Source organism: Balaenoptera acutorostrata, chromosome 3 (genome assembly GCF_949987535.1).
Source record: "Balaenoptera acutorostrata chromosome 3, mBalAcu1.1, whole genome shotgun sequence".
NCBI lineage: Eukaryota > Metazoa > Chordata > Mammalia > Artiodactyla > Balaenopteridae > Balaenoptera > Balaenoptera acutorostrata.
In genome coordinates, this window is record NC_080066.1 from 178,565,301 (window position 1) to 178,592,782 (window position 27,482).

General features: G+C 42.2%; 1 protein-coding gene across 1 annotated transcript in view; it reads left to right on the forward strand.

Moving 5' to 3' along the window:
- Nucleotides 1-3,220: 3,220 nt before the first annotated feature.
- Nucleotides 3,221-27,482, forward strand: part of EVL (Enah/Vasp-like) — a 159,766-nt gene continuing 135,504 nt past the window's right edge. Inside the window, exon 1 of the mRNA XM_057543679.1 lies at nt 3,221-3,492. Within this exon, the coding sequence (XP_057399662.1) occupies nt 3,488-3,492 (5 nt within the window). The 5' untranslated portion in view covers nt 3,221-3,487. The remainder of the gene's footprint in view (nt 3,493-27,482) is intronic.

The following is a 27,482-nucleotide window of genomic DNA, read 5'->3' on the forward strand; positions in this document are numbered from 1 at the left end:
GAGGCAATTACTTTGTTTTGGCAACCCCAAGTAATGGAGAAGATGATCCATGGAGTTGGTTCCTCACCAGTGACTCCAGGCTGGAAAAACTTCTAGAAACAGGGAGGGAGCATGGGATAACGTGGGCAGTCCTGGGGCTTGTTGTTTGCAGAAATGTGTTTGTTAAGCTCTTCATCCACTCACCCGTGCACCCTCTCAGGGCCTCACCTCCACCCTCTGGACAAGGAGGTTGGATAAGATACTCTTTAAGGACTTTTTAGCTCTATTATGTATCTGGGGCTCTATGACTAGCCTCGGCTTAACACACAGCAGAAACCCCATCTTTCCTGCCTCCCCCATGAATGAGAAATCCAGTCCAGGAGTGCCTCGGAGCTGACCCACAGATAGTCAGCCTGGCCACTTGTCCTGAACCCCAATACAAAGTCACTGACTTTGGTGAGCAATCTTTTCAAATCCAAGAACTGGTGACTTCCAGATATACATCGTTCAGGGGCCACATGTCCCCGCAAAATGTTAATTTTCTTTTTAGCAGCAGAATGGAAAACATGAATTCATGTACTTTTAAGAAATAAAGGCTTCATTCAGCAAACGGGAAAGATGCTAAATAGAGGATGGGTTTAAGTGCTGCACAGTCAAGGGAAAGGGGAAGGAACTGTGAGAGAGGCACTGGAGAAGGGCAGGAAGGATCTTTTGGGAGCTGACTTTGTGCTGATCCTCAGCAGTGCCTGCAAGACAGCGTTAGGAGTCCCATCTGTCAGTAAGAAATGGAGGCTCAGAGAGGTCTGAGCTGCCAAGTAAAACGCAGGGCTCTGTCTCCCCAAGCATCCTCAGGCTGGTTGGACAAACACCAATGCCCATTCATGGGGAAGTGGGGCTCAGCTTAGGGCACAAGTGGTCCCTACCTGCTCACACGGCCCTTTCTGCAGCTCAGGAAGCCCTCTAACGAACAAACATCACATGCAAGAAACCTCCCAAGGAGGCTGACACAGCTGATTTCATGAATTCACTAAGTGATGTTGGGCCGCTTAAACCTTTCTCCGTGTTCTGTGCACCGAACCCTTTACTAAGAGTAAGATTTGCGGGTCCCCTACAGCATCCATATTCTCTGATGCTCCTTAAAGGAACTTGAATGTCTTTATTGTTCCAGGAGATTAGTAGTTAGCAGGATAGGTTGACGGAGGCAAGTCCCCCTCACCTTCAGTGCTAATGTTCTATAGGAAGTCTGCCATCAACATCTCCCAGCAAATCTTCTTCCAGTTGCAGAGTCCAAGACAGCAGGGAAAGTGCTTGATCTACAGGTTAGAGTGCGCCACATGCTTCAATAACCCAGGCTGGGAACAAACAGGCCAATATCCTAGGAGGGTCTTCTCACAGAACTTTGATACGCATGAACCAGGGGTGACCCTGCCTCTGCAGAGCACATTGGGACATCTCCAAGTGACCTGGGGCTTGTCCATTTTAGTAATTTTTAGGGTCTAACAAGTCTCTTCTGTAGCAAAGAGACCGATCTTGACCCTGGAAAGAGAGGGACAAATAAGGTTAGGAGGGGCTGAAATCCTCTGGGGCTGCTAACAGGACTGTTAGAGGACCAAGGTGCCCTTTTGAGTTTGAAGACTCCAGCTCAAAGAAATCGGGGAAGGAAAGTGGAGATGTGACAGCCAATCGCTAAAGAACTCTGAGGACAAGTGGATGGTGAGGAAGGGGGGATCCATCTGCAACGCATAAGAATGATAAACAACTGCAGCAAACAAGAATGGATGGGGGACTTCCCTGGTGGCACGGTAGTTAAGAATTCGCCTGCCAATGCAGGGAACATGGGTTCGAGCTCTGGTCCGGGAAGATCCCACATGCTGCGGAGCAACTCAGCCCAGAAGCCACAACTACTGAAGCCCACGCGCCCTGGAGCCTGTGCTCCGCAACAAGCAATGAGAAGCACGTGCACCGCAACGAAGAGTAGCCCCTGCTTGCCACAACTAGAGAAAGCCTGCGTGCAGCAATGAAGACCCAAGGCAGCTGAAAATAAATAAATAAATAAATTTATTTTTTTTAAAAAAGAATGGATGGGCACTGGGATTTTGAGTCAGAAAATCCTTGGCTTGAGAACTGACTCCACCACTTCCTGTATCTTGGGCAAAACCACTCTTCTCACTCTGGGCCAGGAGTAGAATAGCGACCCTTCGCTGCCCTCCTATATGCCAGAAACCGCTTAACGCTTGATGTGCTCTTGCTCAGAGGCAATTTTTTAAAAGGTAGATACGATTTCATTGTTGCTGTGATAGAGGGGAATGGGAGCATTAGTGGCGATACTGAGAAAGCATGACGAACTGTGTCTAATTAGAAGTGAGAAGTGAGACTCTGCGGGTTTAGGGTTTCCAGCCAGCTATGAGGATGGCTAACCTTTAGGAAGGTTGGGGATTTAACAACCAGAGATAACCTGGACGACCTCGTGCAGTCGATGTGATTTTTCACAAGCTGTGGTTTGCAGCCGCCAGGTGGGGCTTTTTTGGACTGGGAGATTCTTCAGCTGTTGATATTGCCTCAAAGATACGACTCCCCGTCCCAGCCTTGGCTCTTTATTTACAAAGAGAGGGGGTTGCTCACTGCCTCGGAGCAGGCTGGGCGCGCCGCAGGGCCGGGGAAGGTGGACTCCTCCGGCCAAGTCGCACGGACGCCGGCGCGCTCAGCTGCCTTTGCAGTTGAGAGAGGCGCCCCGCGCAGGCAGGAGGACACAGCGCTCCACGTGCCGCGCCAGCGCCCCGCCCACTTTGGGCCCTGCCCTCCTCCGCGGCCCCGCCCCTCACGGATTGCGCTTTCTTCTAAGCCCCGCCCCTCTCACATCCGCCAGTCCCACCCCGCTCTCAGCGCTCCTCCCCGCCCCTCACTGAGCACCCTTCCTTCGAAGCCCCGCCCCTTGCGGCCCGGCCGGGCCCTCACGACCCGCCCCCCGAGGTTCCGCCCCGCCCCTCGCAGACCCCGGCTCGGCTCTCCTGGAGGCGCGGGCGGTGGGGCCCCGCGCCTTTTGTGTCGGGCTTGGGCCGCCGCGCGCGCTCTCCCCTCAGTTTCGACTCGCGGGCTGACTTCGCCCGCCCGCGCCCTCTCGCCTCTCCGTCGGCGGCCTCGCAGCCGGCCGCGCCCGCCCGGGGACCGCGCCCCGAGTCTCGGGCGGGCGCACGCTCCCCCGGCCGGAGGGACCCGGGCGACGCTCGCCCCCTCCCCTCCACTCCCCTCCCCCCGGCGGCGTGCGCACACGGCGGCCCGGGCACGCGCCCGCCAAGATGGCAGGGGCCGGGGCCCAGCTGTCAGGCGCCGCCGCCGCAGCCCGTCCCCGCAGCTAGCGGCCCGGACGCCAGCCCCGAGAAGATGAGCCCTCGCTGCCCCCCGCAGCCCAGCGAGACGCGGAGCCGCCGCGCCCGGGGCCGGCTGCCCCGCTAACGCCCCGCGCCCCGCGCCGCGCCCCCGGCCCCGCGCGCCCGCCCCGGCAGCGACAATGAGGTGAGTCGGCGGGCGCCTGGGCGTGGGGAGGCCGGGCGGGCGGCGTCCGGAGCTTTGGGCGGGCTTCGGGAGCACCGTGGGGGCGTGGGGGACCGTGAGAGGGTCTGGGGGTGTCGGGGTGGGCGGCTTTCTGGAAGCAGCGGGCGGTGCCGGCCTTTGCAGCTCGCGGGAGGCACACGTGGGGGCTGGGGGCCGCGTGGGGAGGCCGACCCCGCGGCAGGTGTGGCCGCGCCCGGCCCGGAGCCCCTCTGGCCTTCCTCCCCGGGGCTCTGTAGCCTTGGTCGAAGCCTCCCTGTGCCAGCGCCCAGAGCTTACACGTTAAGTGGTCGTTTCCTTCCACCTGGAGCTGCCTTCCCGCTTTTGCTCCCTTTTTCTTGTCCCCGTCTCCTTTCTTCTTGCACGCCGGTCAAGTGCAAGACCCGCAATGTACCACTTACTGGTTTATCACCCAGCCATGGGGACTGGTGGTTACCAGTTCGAGAAAAAACATTGCCAGCACCCAGGAGCTCGGAATTCTCTCTCCAGAGGTAACCCAATCCTGACTTTTTGGGGATAATCACGTCCTTGCCTTTTGTCTGTGTGATTTTACCTTCCAAACATATATCCCATAAAAACTGCAGTGTCCGTCGTTTCATTTTGACTGTTTCGTGATCTTTATATAAATGAAATACTAATGAAATATATATTCTTTTGTGTCCGGCTTCTTCACTCAGCATGCTTCTGAGATTCATCCATTATGTCGTAACCGTTGTTCATTTTTATTAATCTATAGTATTGCACTGTATGAAATACTACAATTTAACTATTCTGGTATTGGTAGACATTTGAATTGTTTCTAGCTTTGGACTATTAATAATAATGCTGTTTTGAGTACTCTTATATATCTCCTGGTACATTCATTTCTGTTGGGTATATACCCAGCAGTGGAACTTCTAGGTCAAAAGATACCCATATCTTCAACTTTAGGAGATAACACCAAGTTTCCAAAGTGTTTTTGTACCAATTTACACTCCTACCAGCAAATGTATGAGAGTTCTTGTGCTCCATGTCCTTGTCAACACTTGTCAACACTTACATTTTAGCCATCCTGGTGAGGTATCCCATTGTGGTTTCGGATTGCAGTTTCTTGCTGACTGATGAGGTTGAACATCTTTTCATGTTTATTTGGTATCCTCTTTTATGAAGTGCCTGTTCGAAAGTGTTTTCTTTTGGGGTTTACATGTCTTTTTCTTCCTAATTTGTAGGAGTTCTATTCCAAAGTCAAGAAGATAGTTTCCTATGACATCTTCTAAAAATCTAACCGTTCTGCCTTTCAAATTAAGATCTGCAGTCCACTTGTGACTTTTCTGTAACTTGTGAAAAAGCGGTCAAATTTTATATTTAGCAGAACCATTTATTCAGTACTGTTTATCAGAAAGGTCATCTTTTCCCCAGTGCCACCTTTGTCATCTTCCAGTCTTCCATTTGGGATCATTTCTTTCCATCTGAGGAATACCCTTTAGAATTCCTCGTGCAGGTCTGCTGGTGACAAATTCTTACAGTGTTTGTTGGCAAATGTCATTATTTATCCTTCATTTGAAAAAAAAAACAGATTTATTGAGATATAATTCACATACCATAAAATTTACCCATTTAGAGTATGCAGTTTGGTGGTTTTTAGTATTTTCACAGTTATGAAACCCTTACCACAATCTAATTTTAGAACATTTTCCTCCATTTTAGAAGGGCCTTTTCAGTAGTTACAGAATTCCTGGTTTACCGTTGCTTTCTTTTAGCACTTTAAAGATACCTCATTGTCTCTGACTTGGATTGTTTCTGTTGAGAAGTAACTTGTCTGCCGTTCTTTGAAAGTCGTCTTTTTCTCTGGCTGCTTTTAAAATGTTCTCTGTGTTTGGTTTTCAGCAGTTTTTTCTGTGCTGTCCTTAGTATGGATTTTTTTTTTTTTTTTTTTATAACTTATAACTTAGGGCTTCTTGAGTCTTCGTCTTTATGTCTCTCATTAGTTTTGGAAGTCATGAGCCATTAGGACTTCAAATACTGCTTCTGTCCCATTCTCCCTCACCTTTCCTTCTGGGGCTATCATTATACATGTTAGGCTATTTCACTGTATCTTCCTTCTGTGTTTTCTTAACCTTCCTTCTGTGTTTTCTGTTTGTCTCTTTGTCCTTCATTCTGGTTATCTCCTCACTTATCTTTCCTATCAATTGACTGTTTAATTTCAGTTATTATATATTTTTTGATACTTTAATTTCCATTTGCTTTTCTTTTTATAGTTTCCAGCTGTCTGCCAAAATTATCAATATTGTCTTTCATCTCCTTGAATGTAGTATGTATAATTATCTCAATGTTTGTCCAATTATGGCAGTATTTGTGAGTCATTTCCAACATCTGTTTCTCTTGGTTTTCATTCATATTGTCTTATCTCCTTTTGTGCCTAGTTGTATTTGTTTTTTAATTCCGTGCTGGACATTATATTTGCAGAATTGTTTGTAGAAATAATTTGAGGCCTAAGAAGATGTTTTTCTCTTCCAGAGATAATTCACATTTGCTTTTGTCAGACAAATGGGGCACTTATAAGCTGGGGTCACTTCCGTGTAGCCTCAAGGAATTGGGCTGTTTCTAAGCTGAGCTTCAGTCCTTGCGAGAGCCAGCCTGTTCTGTTCACCTTTAGTGCTCATGTTCAGCTCTTCACCAGGACCTTTACCCTCCAACCTAAAGCCACACTTTTAGGATTCCCTTCAAAGTTGGCAGACATCTCCAGGGGAAAGTAGCCCCAAATACTGAACTCACCTCCCTGAGCCTCTGATAGCCCTTCTTCCTCCAGGCCTCCAAGCAGATATTTATTCTGTTTTTTTCCTTGCTTTTCTAGTTCTTTTCAGCTGGCGGATTGTTCTGATTTACTAAGTTCATGTTTACTGGAAGTAAAAGTCCCTGGTGTATGCATGTTAGGAGCAGTTTGAGTCAATATTCAATTTCGGAGGAGACTCAAGCTACCCGGTTACAGAAGCTGTGGAGAATAACAACACCAGTTTTTTTGTGTTATAACTATATTAGATCATTTTAGTTTGTGAAATGTGCTTAGAATCAAGATAACTTTAAGAATAAATCTTTATGTCCTCTTAATATGTAATTAATTGAAAAAAATGGCAGATCATTACTGTAAAGCAGAGGATTTTGGAAGCAGGTGCTTTCCTCTCTTCTTTTAATATTCATTTCTTTCTCCTGTCTTGATTTCCTTAATTGTTTATTTGATACAAATTCCCCCTTTCTTGGCCCACTTGAATAGAACATTTCATTTTTTGATCAATAATGACATAATAGTATTCTCAGATCCCATTTTGGGGGATCAAATGACAAGGCATGGATATAGAAATGAAAGTTTTTAAATACTTTTTCCAAAATGAGTCATTCAGTTACCCTTTTTCTTTACACAGATTTTTTTTAAAACGCTGCTAACAGTTTAACATGGTTCTCTGTTGCAGACTGTTTGTAGTTAAACATCTATATGTGTATATTTACATGTACCTCTTGAGGTACATGGCTTTTGCAAATGGACCTAAATGAGTTGAGGAGATCTGTTCATCATTACCTCTGTTGTCAATTCATTTGATTTGGATATTTATAAGCAATGTGGCTCATCTGTGAAAAATACTTTCTTTTTTGTTCAGTCTGAATTTTTTTTAATGAAAATGACACATTTTTCTTGCTAGATAATCTCATGGGAGTACATAGATATGACGTTTTGAAAATGGTCTGAAATGGAGCCTCTAAACTGACGCTTTTCAGGAGTGTCTGAGAAAGACATAGGGCTAGAGATGCATTCTAACAAATAAACTGAACATTTGAGGCACATGTCCACATATTTTAGTTTTGTTAAAATATGTGGACATGGTGAATTATCCAAGTCACTGTTTTGCTGACTTGGATAATTAAGGCTGTGTCTGAGTTTTTCTTAGTTTTCTAGACTATTGCCTGAATTCTTATTTCCCTTTTCCTAAGAGACGTTATGTATTCTCATATCTCATTCAGAAATCATTTTTCGAGGCCTTACCGTTGCCTGACACTGGATTAGGTGGTAAGGAGGTAGAAGGGGCCAAACCTCCCCTCCCCCAAATAGTTTCTATCCCTAAAAGATTTACAAAAATTTACTAAATCCCTTTCTGCATCCTTTTTCTACTTAAAAACAAAGATGCCCACATACGCAGTATACAGTATATTTCTGCTTATATACTTTAGTCATTTATCTGTTGGGAAGGTTCTTTTCTGTGAAGGTTTTCCCCCTCTGCCTTTTATCTTTTAAAGATTTGATATATAGAAGTTTAAGATTTTTATGTTATCAAGTCATTTTCTTTGTGATTTTTCCATCATTTCTTATGTTTTAGCGTTTGTCTAGTAGTTCGGTAAGTATTAAGTTGTTTTCTCTTTTATATGTAAAATTTCACAGAAGTTCATTCTTCAAATTGTCTGGAATATGAGGTAAAGATCAAAATTACATTTTTCTTCAAAATTGCTGATCAGATACTTGATTATATTAGTAGATATATGGCAGCGGTATCAGGAATGTTTTCTAAGTTGGATGGCAGAACAAACATGCAGATCCCAAAATCCTCTCCAGGGCTGCATGGTAACATCTGAAGTAGGATTGCCTCCAATCTTCAGAAAGCTTGCCTGCCCCCGCCAGGGCCAGCCTTGTGTGTGTAAGGCATGGCCAGCCTACCATGGCACAGGTCTGGTTATGTGCCAGGGAACTACCTCATCTGGGCCAAGGGCACTTTATCAATTTGGAGTTCTGCAGAATGCAGTGCAATTACAGGGTACAGCATGAGATACCCAAGCACAGACACAGTCTTCACATCCCACAGTTAGCCAGCACTAGCTAACACAAGTACATCTCAGAGCTTATTGCTGCAGGAAAGGGGCAGGGGAGCATTCCTCCAGGTATCTTTGGAAGGTGTTCGGGAGACCAGCTATGGGGTTGTGGCGCTTCTGTGTGTGTACCTTTGGCTCTCTTCTGTTGTTCTGTCTGTTTTTAGACCTGTACCGTTACTATATTTACCTTGCGGGTGATGATTTTTAATATGAGCAACAACATCTTTTTATTAAAGTAATGTCCTTTTGAATTTTGCTGGTTTGGTAGTTTTGTTTGTATCTAGTTACATAAACATAAGAAATTTAAACTTAGTTTTCTAATTGCACATAAATAAGCTACATGAAAATAAATTGGCATTGTTTCACATGAAGATTTTTTTCCCTTTAAAGGTAATCTATATACTACCCAGGTTTGAACCTTGCAGTAGACTATAAGCTTGGTGACTCCGAGTTGAGTGAATGTCATAAGTGCCTTAATAGTGTGATGATAACTTAGAGAAGAGCACCTCCAGCTGACGTCAGGGTGGGGTGGGAAGGACAATGGTCCCCTCAGCAAACAGCTTTTTCTCTTTCTTAGCCTGAAAGGAGTAGACCTCATAGAAATGACTACTAGTGGCAGTTTTTATTTTTCTGGTTTAAATGTAGTATATATTGAATGTGGAGAATTTGAAAACATAGAAAGTATAAAGAAGACAATAAAAATCAGCATTGATCCTGCTGTTTAGGGATAACCCATTAAACATGGGGTATAGTCTCTTTATCTTTTTCACGTGTAAGTGTAACATTTTCACAAAATTGATACTATACTGTGTATTTGTGTTGGGCATTTTACATTCAACATATATGCATTTCCCCTTCGTTAAATGTTCTTTGAAAACATTTAAAATAGCTGCATAATAGTCTATCAGATGATATACCATAATTTATTTACCAGTACCCCAAGTTTGGGACAGTTAGCTTTGTTTTTAGGATTTCATCATTGTAAATAATACGATGATAATGTCTGGACATAAATCTTAGGGTACGTCTCTGATTAAGTTTAAGTTAGCAAAATAGTATTATTACTGGAACCAAAGGCTGTTGATAAATTTTAAGCAAAGAAGAGAGAAAGATAAAGTTAATGAAAGGAACTTTATTCCTGGTCTTAAATCGGAGGTTCCCCTCCCAAAAAGCAAAGGAATCAGAAGTAAATGGCGTGGTTGCATCTGCTTGCCAGTGGGGGGAGCCCTGTTCTCAAGTCCTCTGTAGCTCCTGTGTTTGAAGATGGATTGTCTGTCTCTGTCTTTAAGGCTGTGGGAAAGGCATCTTCTGCTTCTGGGTTTGGACTTAACGTAGGAATGTGAATGACCTTTTTCTTTTTATAATATTGAGTTAGGCCACATTTGTCCCTTGTATTCTAAACAGCCTGGGTTTTAGAGTCTAATAGACCTGGATTCTGCCCCAGAGCCACTCCTTACCAGCTGACTGACTTTGAGCAAATTACTTAACCTTTATGAACTGACACTTTTCTCAAATATAAATGAGGATAACCCTACTTCTTTCTCAGGGTTTTGTGAGGATCAAATGAGAATACATAGAAAGTTCTCGGCTTACGGTGTTCAGTAAAGGTTAGCTGTTTACTTCCCCCACCTCAATTTGTTATGTCTGTGAAGGAGATGAACCCGGAAAGATCTGGGACAATTCTGATTTCAGATATTCTGCCCTTTTGTCAGATTGCTATATAAGTTCTGTACCATATGTGATAATTTTTTGGTTTAGAAACCACAGTTGCTATTGATGCTTCAACTTCTAAAAATGATTCAGGGCCATTCTCTGTAAAAGAGGCAAAATAGAACTACTGAAATAAATACAAAACAGGAGGCATGTTATTTTGGGGTAGAGGAGATTATTGTACCGGGAAATTTAGATTAAGAAATAGTTACTGCAGTTGAGCAGTTAGCTGTGAAAGTCATGGAGGTGGTGGCAGAAAGGGCAGTGGGAGCCAATGTGACACGTTTTCTGAGTGTCTTAGGGGAAATGGGCAACATCCCTTAGGGCTTGGTTTTGGAAGCCTCTTACTCACCTTCTCCAGTCCTTCCCCCTTGTCATATATCTGCCCTGGACCCCTCTGTAAAGCTTCCAGCACCTTAAACACTCTGGGTGCTGCCCTCCACTCTGGGCTCTCTCTGTGGAGCTGTGTCTATTGCTCTGATCTTGTCTTCTTCATTCTCTTCCAGAGGATCCTTAAGTAAGAAAAGGTCTGATGGACTAATTCATGAGTTGACCAGAGTTCAGCTACTTCTTTTTCCTCTTCACCTTGCTAAGTTCTTAGCCTTCAAATCTTAGCTTAAATGTCACTTCCTCAGGGAGGCAGTCCTTGACTCCGACCCTGGCTGATGGCCCTTCCCGATTATTTGCCTCTGTGGCATTCCATATTTCCTCTTCTGTTATTTTATTTTATTTTATTTTTGGCTGCACTGCGTGGCATGTGGGATCCTAGCTGCCTGACCAGGGATCGAACCCATGCCCCCTGCATTGGAAGCACGGAGTCTTAACCACTGGACCGCCAGGAAAGTCCCTCTGTTACTTTTTATATTTATAATTACTTATCTTTTTCCTCCTATACTTCATAAAGGATTATGCTTGTTTCCATCTCTTTTGGGTCCCTAGAGCCTAGCGCTGTGCCTGGCAGTTGGTAGATGCTTAGTGGATATTGATGCTGCCACTTGTACATAAAATAAGTAGTAAATCATGACATTCATTCTGCCTTGTCATGGGTCCTTCCAAGTACCACATTCAAGGCAGCTCCCAAGTGAGTGAAGCTGGCATCCAAGATGAAAACTCTTTCATTATGTGCTTAATAAGTTAATGAATTACTGGGTGACAGTGCTTTCATCTGGTGTTTCCGTACCACTACCAGGAGACAGGATTTGTTTATTGATGTGTGGATGGATTTTTTTTTCCTGAATTTTCTTTGTAAGGACATTGTGCACTGTAACTTCTGATGTCCCTGAGGTTTCTCAAACTTTAATGTGCATAGGAATCCCTGTGTGTATGTCCTTCCAAAATGCAGATCCCAGGCCCCATTGCCAGGGATGGAGGAATGCTTTTCATAAATCTTTTTTTTTCCTGTTTTTATTAATAGACTTTATATTTTAAAACAATTTTAGAGTTATGGAAAAATTGAGCAGATAGTACAGAGAGTTCCCATACACTCTCCACATATATAGTTTCCCCTGTTATTAATATCTTACGTGGTACATTTGTTATACTTAGTAAACTAATATTGATACAGTGTTATCAGCTGAAGTCCATAGTATATTCAAGTTTTCTTGTTTTTACCTAACGTCCTTCTTCTGTTCCAAGGTCTGATCCAGGATACCACATTACATTTAGTTGTTAAATCTCCTTAGATCCCTCTGCTGTGGATAGTTTTTCAGACTGTCTTTAATTTTTGAAGATCTTGACTATTTTGAGGAGTACTTGTTTAGGTATACTGTAGGATGCCCTTCTGTTGGAATTTATTTCATGTTTTTCTCATGGTTAGCCTGGGGTTGTTAAGTTTCAGGCAGGAAGATCACAGAGATAAAGTGACATTCCATTCCATGTTACAGAGGGTACATACTGCAGCGTGATTTATCACTGTGGATGTCGACCTTGATCACCTGGCTGAAGCAGTGTTTGTCAGGTTTCCTCATTGTAAAGTTACTCTTTTATTCCCCTTTTCATGCTGTCTTCTTTTCAAGACAGTCACTGTTCATAGCTCACACTTAAGGAGTAGGGAGTTACGCTCCTTCTGATGAGCGCTTTCTAAATTTTTATAATTAAGTATTTATTTTTGTGTATTAGAAGAAAATCAGTGCACCAAATTAGTGGTATTTTAACTGGGTTCCCCAGAAAACTGTACCCGAGATGAAGGCTCCTGTGTGTTTGGAGGAGAGCACAGGATTGATATTTGTGGGGGCCGAAGGGGTGATATCCATCAGCTACTGTCTCCATTTGGCAAAGGATTGCTCCGCAGGGCATTAATTGCCCCTGTACATGGTGATGTTCTCAGTGGGTACTGAGAGGGCTCACGTGGCAGCCCCCTGGGGCCGCAGCAGGGACTGGACACAGGTCAGAGCCCGGGCAAAACTGGTTGCCTCAGGGGTGGCTAGAATACGAAACAGGTAAGGCAGGAGGAGCTGAAATGATGCAGACTAGGTGCTTAATGCACGTGATTTTGTGGGGATTACTTCTTTTAAAAAAAATTTTTTTTTTACTCACTGCTTCTTGATTTTCAGTCATAGCTCGAAAGTTTTCTGTGATACCAGGTTGAATTCACCTATGTTTTTTCTAGTAGTTGTACAGTTTCTTTTCTTTTTTCTTTTTCAAACATTTAAATCTTTGATCCATTTGGAATTAAATATATGGTGTGAGAGCTGGATCCGATTTTAGCCTTTTCCATCTGGTTTTTCAGTTATCCCAATACCCCTTATTAAAAATTTCATTTTCTGGGACTTCCCTGGTGGTGCAGTGGGTAAGACTCCACACTCCCAATGCAGGGTGTCCAGGTTCGATCCCTAGTCAGGGAACTAGATCCCACATGCATGGTGCAACTAAGAGTTCGCACATGCCGCAACTAAGGCGCCCATGTGCCACAACTGAGGAGCCCGCCTGCCACAACTAAGGAGCCAGCGAGCGACAACTAAGGAGCCCATGAGCCACAACTAAGGAGCCCCCTGCTGCAACTAAGACCCAGCACTACCAAGTTAATTAATTAATTATTTTAAAATTCCATTTTCTCCCAGTGTTTTGAGATTCTGTCCTTTGTCATATTTAATTAATTTGACCTATTTCTGGATTTTCTATTATGTTCCATTGGTCTGCATTTATTCATGTGTCAATACCTCGCTTTTGATTAAAGAGGTTCTACAATGTGTTTTAATATTTAGTAGGGCTAATACTCTCTTACTGCTCCAGTGAGTTGATTTTAAAGAAAAAGACTAATAGCACTCATGTTAAATAGATATGACAAAAATCATGAATGACCAAACAATGCTTTAATCCAAGGGAACAAATCCAGAATGGCATGAGTCAGGCATCTGTCTGCCCCTCGGGGAGAATTCTCACTTATAACGTGACAAGTGTGGCTTTTGAATATGACTCCAAGGAGGCATCTGTGAGGCTGGAGGACACTTACAGGCAATGTGGCCCCTCGGGCTAGGATTATCAGCACAGTCGAGGCACCCCCTCGGTCACTCTCCCTCCAAAGTATTAATGAAACTGGTTTATTTTGGAGGGTTTTGACCTGTAAAAAATACTCATTTGTCAAACCAAAGAAAGTTAGATTCAGAAACTTAGAAATTCTCTAAGTCCAGTGGTTTTTAACCCTCACTGGGCATCAGAAACAGTTGAAAAGGCCCTCTTCCCCACCCTCCGCCTGATGCCCGGGCCCTACCTTAGGGAGTCCATTAATCTGGGATGAGGGGTTTTGTTGTTGTTTCATTTGAGATCTCTAGGTTATTTAAGTGTGCAGCCACAGTTAAGAACTGCTGACCTAGGCTTGAGTTTCAAGACTGGGGCTGGTTTATTTGGAATGTAGTAAGTGCTCAATAAATGTTTGTTGACTAATGTATGAGCTCCCTATTTCTCAGATGAGAAAATGGACACAGACTCCAGAGGCCACTTGCCTAGGCCTCACAGGCAGTGAGGTATTAGGGGCATGAAGCTCAGATTTCTTGTCTCACGGTTCTGGTCTTATTTTTCACTCTTCTTCACCCATGGTTTCCTCTTTAGTTATAGGCAGAAGTAGGCAAGAACATTTGCTCTCTTGATTCGTGGGTTCATTTTTATGACCTCAACCCTAGTTCCTCCTATTCAGTGCAGCAAAAACTTGGGAATGAGCCTGAGACTTTGTAGTGAGACAGCTGGACTATACTGAAATTTCAGCCTGCATTCAGTGTCAGCCCACCTCTAGGTAGGGATCAGGGGGAGACAGGAGAGGAGGAGCAGGGGCACCAGGGACTGCCATTCCTTGTGTATCCGTGGTGTGTCAGGCTCTGTGCCTAGGAGTTTTCAGCTCTCTCATTTTTTGAAGGGAGCTCCATGCCTCCAGCCATAAGGCGTGTTAGATTTTAGATTACAGTGCATGATGACATTACTTTTGATTAATGCTTTGTTTGAATTCGGGCTTTACGGTTTTCTGTCAGTCAGCAGTAATGCCTAATCTCTATTTTCTCACACTCCACATTGCTTCATCCCCTAATTTGGTTAGTCCCCTGGGAAAAACTCAAATTTCAGAACTGCAGAAGTTGTAGAGACCAACTAGAGAAGACTTGAATTAAATTATGAGTGATTTATGTTAGAAAGTTGCCGTTTGGTTCAGTTTTAAACACGTTAGGTTGTATTGTATTGGGGGGTTCTACTTCTGGCAGTGTTTTAGTCCTATTAAGAGCAAGAAAAGGTGAAAAGTTAAAAAATAACATCACAATGAAAAGACATAGACTGGCTGAATGGATACAAAAACAAGACCAGTATATGTGCTGTCTACAAGAGACCCACATCAGACCTAGGGACACATACAGACTGAAAGTGAGGAGATGGAAAAAGATATTCCATGCAAATGGAAATCAAAAGAAAGCTGGAGTAGCCATTCTCATATCAGACAAAATAGACTTTAAAATAAAGACTATTACAAGAGACAGAGAAGGACAGTACATAATGATCAAGGGATCCATCCAAGAAGAAGATACAACAATTGCAAATATTTATGCACCCAACATAGGAGCACCCCAATACATAAGGCAGATACTAACAGCCATAAAAGAGGAAATCGACAGTAACACAATCATAGTAGGGGACTTTAACACCCCACTTTCACCAATGGACAGATCATCCAAAATGAAAATAAGGAAACACAAGCTTTAAATGATACATTAAACAACATGGACTTAATTGATATTATAGGACATTCCATCCAAAAACAACAGAATACACATTCTTCTCAAGTGCTCATGGAACATTCTCCAGGATAGACCATATCTTGGGTCACAAATCAAGCCTTGGTAAACTTAAGAAAATTGAAATCATATCAAGTATCTTTTCCAACCACAACGCTATGAGACTAGATATCAGTTACAGGAAAAAACTATAAAAAATACAAACACATGGAGGCTAAACAATACACTACTTAATAACCAAGAGATCACTGAAGAAATCAAAGAGGAAATCAAAAAGTACCTAGAAACAAATGACAATGAAAACATGACGACCCAAAACCTATGGAATGCAGCAAAAGCAGTTCTAAGAGCGAAGTTTATAGCAATACAATCCTACCTTAAGAAACAAGAAACATCTCAAATAAACAACCTAACCTTACACCTAAAGCAATTAGAGAAAGAAGAACAAAAAAACCCCAAAGTTAGCGGAAGGAAAGAAATCATAAAGATCAGATCAGAAATAAATGAAAAAGAAATGAAGGAAACAATAGCAAAGATCAAAACTAAAAGCTGGTTCTTTGAGAAGATAAAATTGATAAACCATTAGCCAGACTCATCAAGAAAACAAGGGAGAAGACTCAAATCAATAGAATTAGAAATGAAAAGGGAGAAGTAACAACTGACACTGCAGAAATACAAAGGATCATGAGAGATTACTACAAGCAACTCTATGCCAATAAAATGGACAACCTGGAAGAAATGGACAAATTCTTAGAAATGCACAACCTTCCGAGACTGAACCAGGAAGAAATAGAAAATATGAACAGACCAGTCACAAGCACTGAAATTGAAACTGTGATTAAAAATCTTCCAACAGACGGAAGCCCAGGACCAGATGGCTTCACAGGCGAATTCTATGAAACATTTAGAGAAGAGCTAACACCTATCCTTCTCAAACTCTTCCAAAATATAGCAGAGGGAGGAACACTCCCAAGCTCATTCTACGAGGCCACCATCACCCTGATACCAAAACCAGACAAAGATGTCACAAAGAAAGAAAACTACAGGCCAATATCACTGATGAACATAGATGCAAAAATCCTCAACAAAATACTAGCAAACAGAATCCAACAGCACATAAAAGGATCATCCACCATGATCAAGTGGGGTTTATCCCAGGAATGCAAGGATTCTTCAGTATACGCAAGTCAATCAATGTGATACACCATATTAACAAATTGAAGGAGTAAAACCATATGATCATCTCAATAGATGCAGAGAAAGCTTTTGACAAAATTCAACACCCATTTATGATAAAAACCCTCCAGAAAGTAGGCACAGAGGGAACTTTCCTCAACATAATAAAGGCCATATATGACAAACCCACAGCCAACCTCGTCCTCAGTGGTGAAAAACTGAGACCATTTCCACTAAGATCAGGAACAAGACAAGGTTGCCCACTCTCACCACTATTATTCAACATAGTTTTGGAAGTTTTAGCCACAGCAATCAGAGAAGAAAAAGAAATAAAAGGAATCCAAATTGGAAAAGAAGAAGTAAAGCTGTCAGTGTTTGCAGATGACATGATACTATACACAGAGAATCCTAAAGATGCTACCAGAAAACTACTAGAGCTAATCAATGAATTTGGTAAAGTAGCAGGATACAAAATTAATGCACAGAAATCTCTAGCACTCCTATACACTAATGATGAAATATCTGAAGGTGAAATTAGGAAAACACTTCCATTTACCATTGCAACAAAAAGAATAAAATACCTAGGAATAAACCTACCTAAGGAGACAAAAGACCTGTATGCAGAAAATTATAAGACACTGATGAAAGAAATTAAAGATAATACAAATAGATGGAGAGATATACCATGTTCTTGGATTGGAAGAATCAACATTGTGGAAATTACTACCCAAAGCAATCTACAGATTCAATGCAATCCCTATCAAACTACCACTGACATTTTTCACAGAACTAGAACAAAAAATTTCACAATTTGTAAGGAAACACAGAAGACCCTGAATAGCCAAAGCAATCTTGAGAAAGAAAAATGGAGCTGGAGGAATCAGGCTCCCTGACTTCAGACTATACTACAAAGCTACAGTAATCAAGATAGTATGGTACTGGGACAAAAACAGAAATATAGATCAATGGAACAGGACAGCAAGCCCAGAGATAAACCCATACACATATGGTCACCTTATCTTTGATAAAGGAGGCAAGAATATACAGTGGAGAAAAGATAGCCTCTTCAATAAGTGGTGCTGGGAGAACTGGACAGGTACATGTAAAAGTATGAAATTAGAACACTCTCTAACACCATACACAAAAATAAACTCAAAATGGATTAAAGACCTAAATGTAAGGCCAGACAGTATCAAACTCTTAGAGGAAAACATAGGCAGAACACTCTATGACATAAATCACAGCAAGATCCTTTTTGACCCACCTCCTAGAGAAATGGAAATAAAAACAAAAATAAACAAATGGGACCTAATGAAACTTAAAAGCTTTTGCACAGCAAAGGAAACCATAAACAAGATAAAAAGACAGCCCTCCGAATGGGAGAAAATATTTGCAAATGAAGCAACTGACAAAGGATTAATCTGCAAAATTTACAAGCAGCTCCTGCAGCTCAATATCAAAAAAAAAACCCAATCCAAAAATGGGCAGAAGACCTAAATAGACATTTCGCCAAAGAAGGTATACAGATTGACAACAAACACATGAAAGAATGGTCAACATCATTAATCATTAGAGAAATGCAAATCAGAACTACAATAAGATATCATCTCACACCAGTCAGAATGGCCATCATCAAAAAATCTACAAAAAATAAATGCTGGAGAGGGTGTGGATAAAAGGGAACCCTCTTGCGCTGTTGGTGGGAATGTAAATTGATACCGCCACTATCGAGAACAGTATGGAGGTTCCTTAAAAAACTAAAAGTAGAAGTACCGTACGACCCAGCAATCCCACTGCTTGTCATATACCCTGAGAAAACCATAATTCAAAAAGTGTCATGTACCGGAATGTTCATTGCAGCTCTATTTACAATAGCCAGGACATGGAAGCAACCTAAGTGTCCATCAACAGATGAATGGATATAGAAGATGTGGCACATATATACAATGGAATATTACTCAGCCATAAAAAGAAATGAAATTGGGCTTCCCTGGTGGCGCAGTGGTTGAGAATCTGCCTGCTAATGCAGGGGACACGGGTTCGAGCCCTGGTCTGGGAAGATCCCACATGCCACGGAGCAACTGGGCCCGTCAGCTACAACTACTGAGCCTGCGCATCTGGAGCTTGTGCTCCGCAACAAGAGAGGCCGCGATAGTGAGAGGCCCGCGCACCGCGATGAAGAGTGGCCCCCGCTTGCTGCAACTAGAGAAAGCCCTCGCACAGAAACGAAGACCCAACACAGCCAAAAATAAATGAATAAATAAATAAATAATAAAAATAAAGGAATTCCTTTAAAAAAAAAAAAAGAAATGAAATTGAGTTATTTGTAGTGAGGTGGATGGACCTAGAGTCTGTCATACAGAGTGAAGTAAGTCAGAAAGAGAAAAACAAATACTGTATGCTAACACATATATATGGAATCTAAAAAAAAAAAATGTGGTCATGAAGAACCTAGGGGCAAGACGGGAATAAAGACACAGACCTACCAGAGAATGGACTTGAGGATATGGGGAGGGGGAAGGGTAAGCTGTGACAAAGTGAGAGAGTGGCATGGACATATATACACTACCAAACATAAAGCAGATAGCTAGGGGGAAGCAGCCACATAGCCCAGGGAGATCAGCTCGGTGCTTTGTGACCACCTAGAGGGGTGGGATAGGGAGGGTGGGAGGGAGGGAGATGCAAGAGGGAAGAGATATGGGAACATATGTATATGTATAACTGATTCACTTTCTTATAAAGCAGAAACTAACACACCATTGTAAAGCAATTATACTCCAAAAAAGATGTTAAAAAAAAATACAAATAGACACCAAAGGGGGGAAAAAATCAGTTTGAAGGCATAGGAGAGCTACAAGGCAGAAAGGATTTGCAGAGCCAAGATTTGGTAGAGGGTTGTCAGGTAAGCCCGACATTGGGCACCGTTTCTTCCCTTGATGCAATTGTCATTGCTGAAATTGTCAACTGAGAAGATGGTTAGAGCTTTAGGGAGATTCATGGGACAGGGGAGATTAAAAAAAAAATTGGTATTTGCACCCTTGCCAAGGAGGAGGAGCCCTAGTAAACGCCGCAGTTTTCATAAGGGCTCTGCTTAGGGGCAGTGGTGAACTAGGCATAGACTGGCCTTCTGAGGAACTGGAGTACTGCTTTGAATCATCTCAATATCTAACTAGATTAAGGTGACCCAGAGTGGTTTTTACCCCTGACCTACCTGCGCATTAGAAACAAAAGCAGATCCTCCTAGGGGAGCCGCGAATTATCTATACAGTTTTTTTTTAATAATAAATTTATTTGTTTTTATTTTTGGCTGTGTTGTGTCTTCGTTGCTGCGCATGGGCTTTCTCTAGTTGAGGCGAGCGGGGGCTCCTTTTCGTTGTGGTGCTCAGGCTTCTTACTGTCGTTGCTTCTCTTGTTGCAGAGCATGGGCTCTAGAGCGCAGGCTCAGTAGTTGTGGCGCACGGGCTTCATTGCTCCGCGGTTGTGGGATCTTCCCAGGCCAGGGATCGGACCCATGTCCCCTGCATTGGCAGGCGGATTCTTAACCACTGTGCCACCAGGGAAGCCCTATACAGTTTTCATATACAGTGACTGGCACTCGATCAAAAATTATCAGATGGGGCTTCCCTGGTGGTGCAGTGGTTGGGGGTCTGCCTGCCGGTGCAGGGGACGCGGGTTCGAGCCCTGGTCTGGGAGGATCCCACGTGCCGCGGAGCAGCTGGGCCCGTGAGCCACGGCTGCTGGGCCTGCGCGTCTGGAGCCTGTGCTCCGCAGTGGGAGAGGCCGCGGCAGTGGGAGGCCCGCGCACCGCGATGAGGAGCGGCCCCCGCTTGCCGCAGCTAGAGAAAGCCCTCGCACAGAAATGAGGACCCAACACAGCTAAAAATAAATAAATAAATAAACTCCAAAAAAAAAAATTTATCAGATGTATGAGAAGATAAGACTTAACCAAAAACCAAGGGAAAACATAGTAAGGACAGACATAATAAAATGATCGACTTGGATTTTAAAAGAACTATGATTAGCATATTTAAGGAAATAAATTGTGTTTTACCTTTTCTTGTTCACCGTGGCCATCTTAGCTTAGAGGATGACTCAGACTCCAGACAAGAGTGTTTATAGTATTTCAGTGGAGGGCAAGTGTGAACAAGTGTGACTGCCAGTTGTCCTCGGGCATATTTGCATGGTTGTAATCATCCTTGCTTAATCCCCTGCTATGTAGCTTTGAGGTAGGGACAGAAGAGAAATTGGAATGATGATCACAGGCTTTTAGATCTTAGAACTAGAAGAGCCCCTGGAAGTCAATATGTTGACCTTATTATTTTTATCTTTGAGAGACGTGTACATGGTGATTGGTTTAGGCAATGTAAACACATGTGGAAGTTATTTTACACAATAAAGGTGGTGTTAAATACTTAATGTAAACATAATTTCAGTAAATGTGAATACTTTTTTTTTTTTTTGGCTGAGCCACATGGCTTGTGGGATCTCAGCTCCCCGACCAGGGATTGAACCCGGGCCCCAGCACTGAAAGCGCCAAGTTCTGACCACTGGACCTCCAGCGAATTCCCTAAATGTGAATACTTTAAAAATACTTGAGAATTTTAAATGTACTATAATAAATGTGAATTTTTTTTTTAAAAAAGTATAGACTTCTCTGTATTATAAATACATAACTACTGCTTATTTATCTATTTTCACGTGTCATATCTGCTTAAATTTTTACTTGAAAGGTAGATATTGAGTACCTACCATATGCAAGACAGTGGTACTAGGGATAGGGCAAGTGAAAGTTGGGCCTTGGGTAGTAGTATGTAGCCAAGAAGGGGAGCCTGGGGCATCTGAGATGAAAGTGCCAGAAAAGAGGTATGGACAACACAATTTTTTTAATTTATTTTTTTTGCATTTGCAGTGGGCTAGGCTAGGCTCTTTTATCTTCTGTTTTCGTTCTTCTACACTTCTTTTTACTGGTTTATTCTTTCATCCAGTTGGCTTTTCAGTTGCTTGAAAACAATAGTCTTCAGAAAGTCTCTCATTAATTTAGTTTAATGTCTCCGGTTCTTCAAGTTATTCATGATTTATCTCTAATTAGTGGCCCTTTAGAGAGCTTTCCTTTCACTGAGCTCTGACCCACTGAAGTCATTAGCAATTTAAAAATTTAAATTCTCTAACATTGGCCTGAACACAGAAAACTGTTGGGCCTGGCACACGTTTGAAGCCCTTTATACAAAATAGAAACACCACACCTTGGAGCCTCGGTGCCTATAAACAGATGAAAATCAAATGTACCCATTGACGCTATGTTCTTCTACCAGCTGAGATTTCTAACTGATCAGCTTTAGGGACTTCCTTTCCTAGGAAGAAGGAAAATGCTCTCCTCGATTTGTGTCACTGTGCAAAATAGAAGTGTAAGCAATACACTGAATCAGAGAAGAGTCCCAAATAGAAGAGCAGTGCTAGAAAGAGAGCCAACTTGTCCCTTCATGAGAGCAAAGAGTGATATGCCTCAGAGTGTCCACATCTGTGGGTGATGAGGCAGCGACTGTGAATCACACAGATGGATAATCATCCACTGAATTTCATCTAGTTCACTGATTCCTGGGCTGTGAGTAGAAGACATGGTTATCCACATATGTAGCTTATTCCCAAGAAGACAGAGCCCAGGTACCTCAAGTTCAGCGTGTCTAAAACTAGACTCACTACCACTATTTTACGAGCAATTGATTTTTGACAAAGATGCCAAGACAATTCAATGGGAAAAATAGCCTTTTCAGCAAATGCTGGGACAACTGAATATCAACATACAAAAGAATGAAGTTGAACCTACCTACCTCCATATACAAAAGAACTCAAAATAGATAATGAACTTAAATGTGGAAGCTAAAACTTTAGTCTCTTATAGGAGAAAATATGAGTAAATCTTCATGGCCTTGGGTTAGGCGTGATTTTTTAGACATAACACCAAAACACAAATGATATCAATAAAAGAAAAAAATAAATAAATTGGATTTCATCTAGAGTAAAAACATGTGTGCTGCAAACCATACTATCAAGAAAGTGCGAAGACAGTTCACAGAATGGGAGAAAGTATCTGCACGTTATATATCTGATAAGGGGCTTATATCTAAAATATACAAAGAACTCTTACAACTCAAGAATAAAAACACAACTGACTTTAAAAATGGGCGAATGATTTAAATGGACGCTTCTCCAAAGAAGATGTACAATTGGCCAATAAGCACATGAAAAGGTGCTCAGCATCGTTAGACATGAGGAAGTACAAACCAAACACAGTGAGATACCACTTCACACTCCCTGGAATAAAAGGACAGATAACAACAAGTGTTGGTGAGGATGTGGACGCTCTTCACACGTTGGGTAAGTGGCTGTGTGGATAAATCTCATGTTGGAACCCTCAGACGTTGGCTGGGGAGAATGTAAAAGGGTACAATTGCTTTGGAAAACAGTTTGGTAGTTCTTCAAAACATTAAACAGAGTTTCCATGTCTCAGCATTTCCCCTCTGAGGCATATACCCGAGAGAAATTAAGCATACATCCATACAAAATTTATACATGAATGTTCATAGGAGCATTATTTATAGTAGCCAAACAGTGAAAACAACCCAAATGTCTGTGCGCTGATAAATGGATAAATAAAATGTGGGCTCTTCATACAGTGGGATATTATTCAGCAATAAAAAGGAATGAGGTACCCATATTGATACACCATGGATGAACCTTGAAAACATTATGCTAAGAGAAAGAAGCCAATCACAAAAGACCACATATTGTTTGATTCCATTTATATGAAATGTCAAGGAAAGGCAAATCCATAGAGACGGGAAGTAGATTAGTAGGTGCTGAGGTTAAGGGGTGAGAATGGGGAGGGGCTGCTGAGGGGTATAAGGTTTCTTTGGGGGATGATGAAAACATTCTGAAATTAGATTGCAGTGATTGTCATGCCACCTTGTGAATATACTAAAAAATCATTGAATTGTGTGCTTTAAATGGGTGGTTTTTATGGAATAAAAAATCTCTTTCTAAATAAATCTGTTAAAAAAAAAAAATAACTGAACACACTGCTCTCCTTCCCAGACGTTTCTTCTTTCAAAATCCTCATTCTCAGTGAGCTGCGCACTGTGGTCCAGACTAGAACCTAGAGGCTTGATGAAGTCAGATCCACGTGGATGCATCACTGTCATTATCATGTCTTCTTCCTTAAACTCTCTTTTGTCCCCTTTTCTTCAGAGCTGTGATGCTCACATACATAGGTCTTCATCATTATTAAAATCCCATAATTATATTCCACTTTTGTTCTCTACCTCTTGAACTGTCTCCTCTGTAATTTGTTAAATCGTCAATACTCAAATCTGAGTTAATGTTCTCTTCCTAAGTTTCTTCAGGATATTTCTGTGTCTTTCTGGATAAAGTTATGACTCCTTAGCTTAGTTTATAAAGTATGGCATGAACTGGCCTCTCTCTCCCTCTTCAGATTAATTTCCTCTGTTCTCCATGTTATAAGGAGCCTACCCTCACGTGTTCTTTCATATGATAGTCCTCCTGATTATAATGCCAGTCTCAAGTGGTCAGCAGCCACACGTGGCTACCATTGCTGGACAGCACAGGTTACGGAACTTCCATTATTGCATCATAAGCACTCAGTAAATACTTCTTGAATGTAATCATAGCCGTTATCTATGATAGGCATTTACCCAGCTTCTGCTTTTATACTTTTGGTGGTAAGGTGTTCCCTGGGTTGTTACGTTACTAACCCAGCCCTGGGTATCTCTTCTTCTTATATTCAGCTGGTGTTTGCTTCTCTAAAATGTCTACTAGTTGATCCAAGTACTGCATCATCCAAAGCAGCACCCAGGTTATTAGACTATGGCAGTCATTTCCTCGACACTGCCCCAGATTAAACACATTGCTCACTTGAGCTTTGTATAACAGGCTCTGGTTTGTCAGTGGTTCTTACAAATTGTTGACTCCAGTTAAGATGTGGATATGGTGTGACTGGTGCAGAATTCAGGGCTTTTATCAGCTCTCTTTCTGATATGTACATTTCAGGTTGCGCAGCCCTAATTGTTACAAATTTCAGCATCGGGCACAAAGTTCAGTGAGTAGGCAGTAGCTGGCTGAAAGAATTATTCATTGAATGTATGTTGAATAAGCTTAAGACTTTTAAAGCTTTTTTGGAGGGAGTGTTTTCTGTCACCGAGTTTGTGATCAAGTAAATTCTCATCAGTCTTGTCTGAAATTATTTATTGCCTCACTGCTATTAAGGCACCTCTTTTTTTTAAATAAATTTATTTAATTTATTTATTGTTTTTTGGGGGGCTGCGTTGGGTCTTTGTTGCTGCGCGCGGGCTTTCTCTAGTTGCGGCGAGCAGGGGCTACTCTCTGTTGCGTTGCGTGTGCTTCTCATTGCAGTGGCTTCTCTTGTTGCGGAGCACGGGCTCAGTAGTTGTGGCTCGCGGGCTCTAGAGTGCAGGCTTAGTAGCTGTGGTGCACAGGCTTAGTTGCTCCGTGCCATGTGGGATCTTCCCGGACCAGGGCTCGAACCCGTGTCCCCTGCATTGGCAGGCAGACTCCCAACCACTGCACCACCAGGGAAGCCTCTCTTCTTTTTTTAAATCGTAAGAATATTTGATCATTATAGAAAAATTTGAAGACGACGGATCAGCAAAAATAAGAGGAAAAGTAGTTGTCATCACATCATCCATTGAGAGTCACTGTTAACTTTCTGCTGTGTATCCTTTTCCACCGGGTGCACATTTTAAAAAAATTATATATTTTGGATTTGTACTATGCATACAGCTTTGTAATCTTTTTTATTTACCAGTACATCATGTTTGATGACATATTTGTGTTATGAAGTATTCTAGAGCTTAACCTTTTTCAACATCTTATTATGAAAATTTTCAGACTTAGAAAAATCACATTATCCAGTAAATATCTATACTCCCACCACCATTTCACTATATATGCTTTGTCACTTCTCAGTCCATATACGCATCCTTCTATCCTTCTGTCAATTCATGTTATTTTTTTTTGATGAGTTTAAACTTTTTAACAACTCACTAGTATTTCATTGACTGGAAGTAGCTAGATTATCTAACCAATCCTCATTGTTGGATATTTAGGTTATTTTCAGTTTATATTATGGTTGTTCTCTCATTGTTGAGTTTTGAGATTTTGTTACTCAGTGCGGATATAAGCATTTATCAGATATGTGATTTCTCCCAGTCTGTAGCTTGCCGTTTCATTTTCTTAGCAGTGTCTTAAAGCACATATATCTTTAATTTTGATGAAGTCCAGCTTACCAGTACTTTCTTCTATGGATTGTTCTTTGCCTAACTCAAGATCAGAGAGATTTTCTCTTATGTTTTCTTCCAGAGGATTATAGTTTTATACTTAGTCTATGATCCATTTTATAGGGTATGAAGTAAGGGTCTCAGTTCATTTTTTTCATATGGATCTTCAGTTGTTTTGGCACCATTTGTTGGAAAGACTATCCTTTCCCCATTGAGTTGTCATAGCACATTTGTTGAAAGTCACTTGACTATCTACTCATTCATTTTTAACTTGCTGCAGCATATAATAAATCTCTCATTTCTGTTTTATCCTTTTTTACCTCTGTTCCTGATGGCTTCACTCACCAAGCATTTTGGAAACAGTGTACTTCCCATGGTGCCTCTCATCTTGATTGTTGATGCTGGGTGGCAGAGATCTGAGGGCATTGTGAAGAATTGGGAAAATACGGTGGGGGGCCCTGCGTCTTACCCCTTCTCCCTTCCACCAAGGTTGCTTATTTGCCTGGGAAAGTAAGTGATAACTACTGAGTGCCTAATTGGTGAAAATTTCATAAGAACGACGATTGAATAAATGCTTTAACTGTAAAAAAAAAAATACCATCTAGCATGTACTAGGATATCAGCAAAGTTCAGAAAACTGTCTTAAGACTAAAAGTTAGTTTTTTCCAGTACTCTCTCTTTTGAAGTCAGCTTTCTCTGGGCAGTAATTTAATTGTTTTATAGTTTGTGAAAATGTGATTAAATGTAAAAGTGCAGCTTGGTAAGAAGATCTGAACTCTGTTTCTCAGTTAATGTACTCAATAATAAGGATTGCAATAGCTTGTATTAATGAGTGCTCTTCACGTGCCATCACTGTCCTAACCACTTAACATACAGTGTCTCGTTTTATCTTCGCAGTACTCCCAGAAGGTAGGTGCTGTTACTGCTCTTTGCATGGCCAGGAGCCTGAGGCACAAAGAGACAAGTGACTTGTCCTTTTGGCTGGAAAGCGTGGCCCCCAGCGGGTCCCAAGCTCGAGAGTCACAGCACTGTACTGCTCAAAGGTTCACAGCACTGGAGTTCCAGATACTCCGTTTATCTGTGATCCTAGCCTTCAGTTAGTACTCGCTATTCCCCGTTTGCTATTGCATTCATTTTTCACATCACTTGTAAATGTAATTGTTTGCCCGAGCGCAGCTCCTTCAGCATTTCTTGTATGGCTAACATAGCTATCTGGCTTCTCGTTGAGAATTTCAAGCTTTGAGGAAGTTGAGAAGCAGAAGGAAAGGGCAATTCAGTTTCTTTTGTCAGTTGCTGTTCGTGCCTAAAGGGCAGGTTGATGGCCATCCTGTATCTGTTAATCAGCATGTAGGCTCATCCCTTATGTAGTTAAGGTCTGGAGATTGGGGTGTTTTACTGCCACAGTTGAGCAGGTGGTATATTCTGAGCGTCCACTTACCAAGATGCATGACTTCGATTCCGAGAGAGGAAAGGATTAGGACAGGGAGGGCATAGGGAGCGAGGACGGAGTAGGGCTGTTGTCACTGGAGATAGGTCTGCGGTCAGTCATTTGAGGAAGGCGGTAAAGAGGGCGTTGGGCCTGGATCCGGGAGAGCTGGGTTCTGGGCCTGCGCCGCCCGAGCTCCCTGGTGTCCTTGGTGAGTCATTTCCCTCCTCTGAGCCTCATCGTCACCATCGATCTGTTTGTGAAAGGAGGAGACTGAACTAAATGATG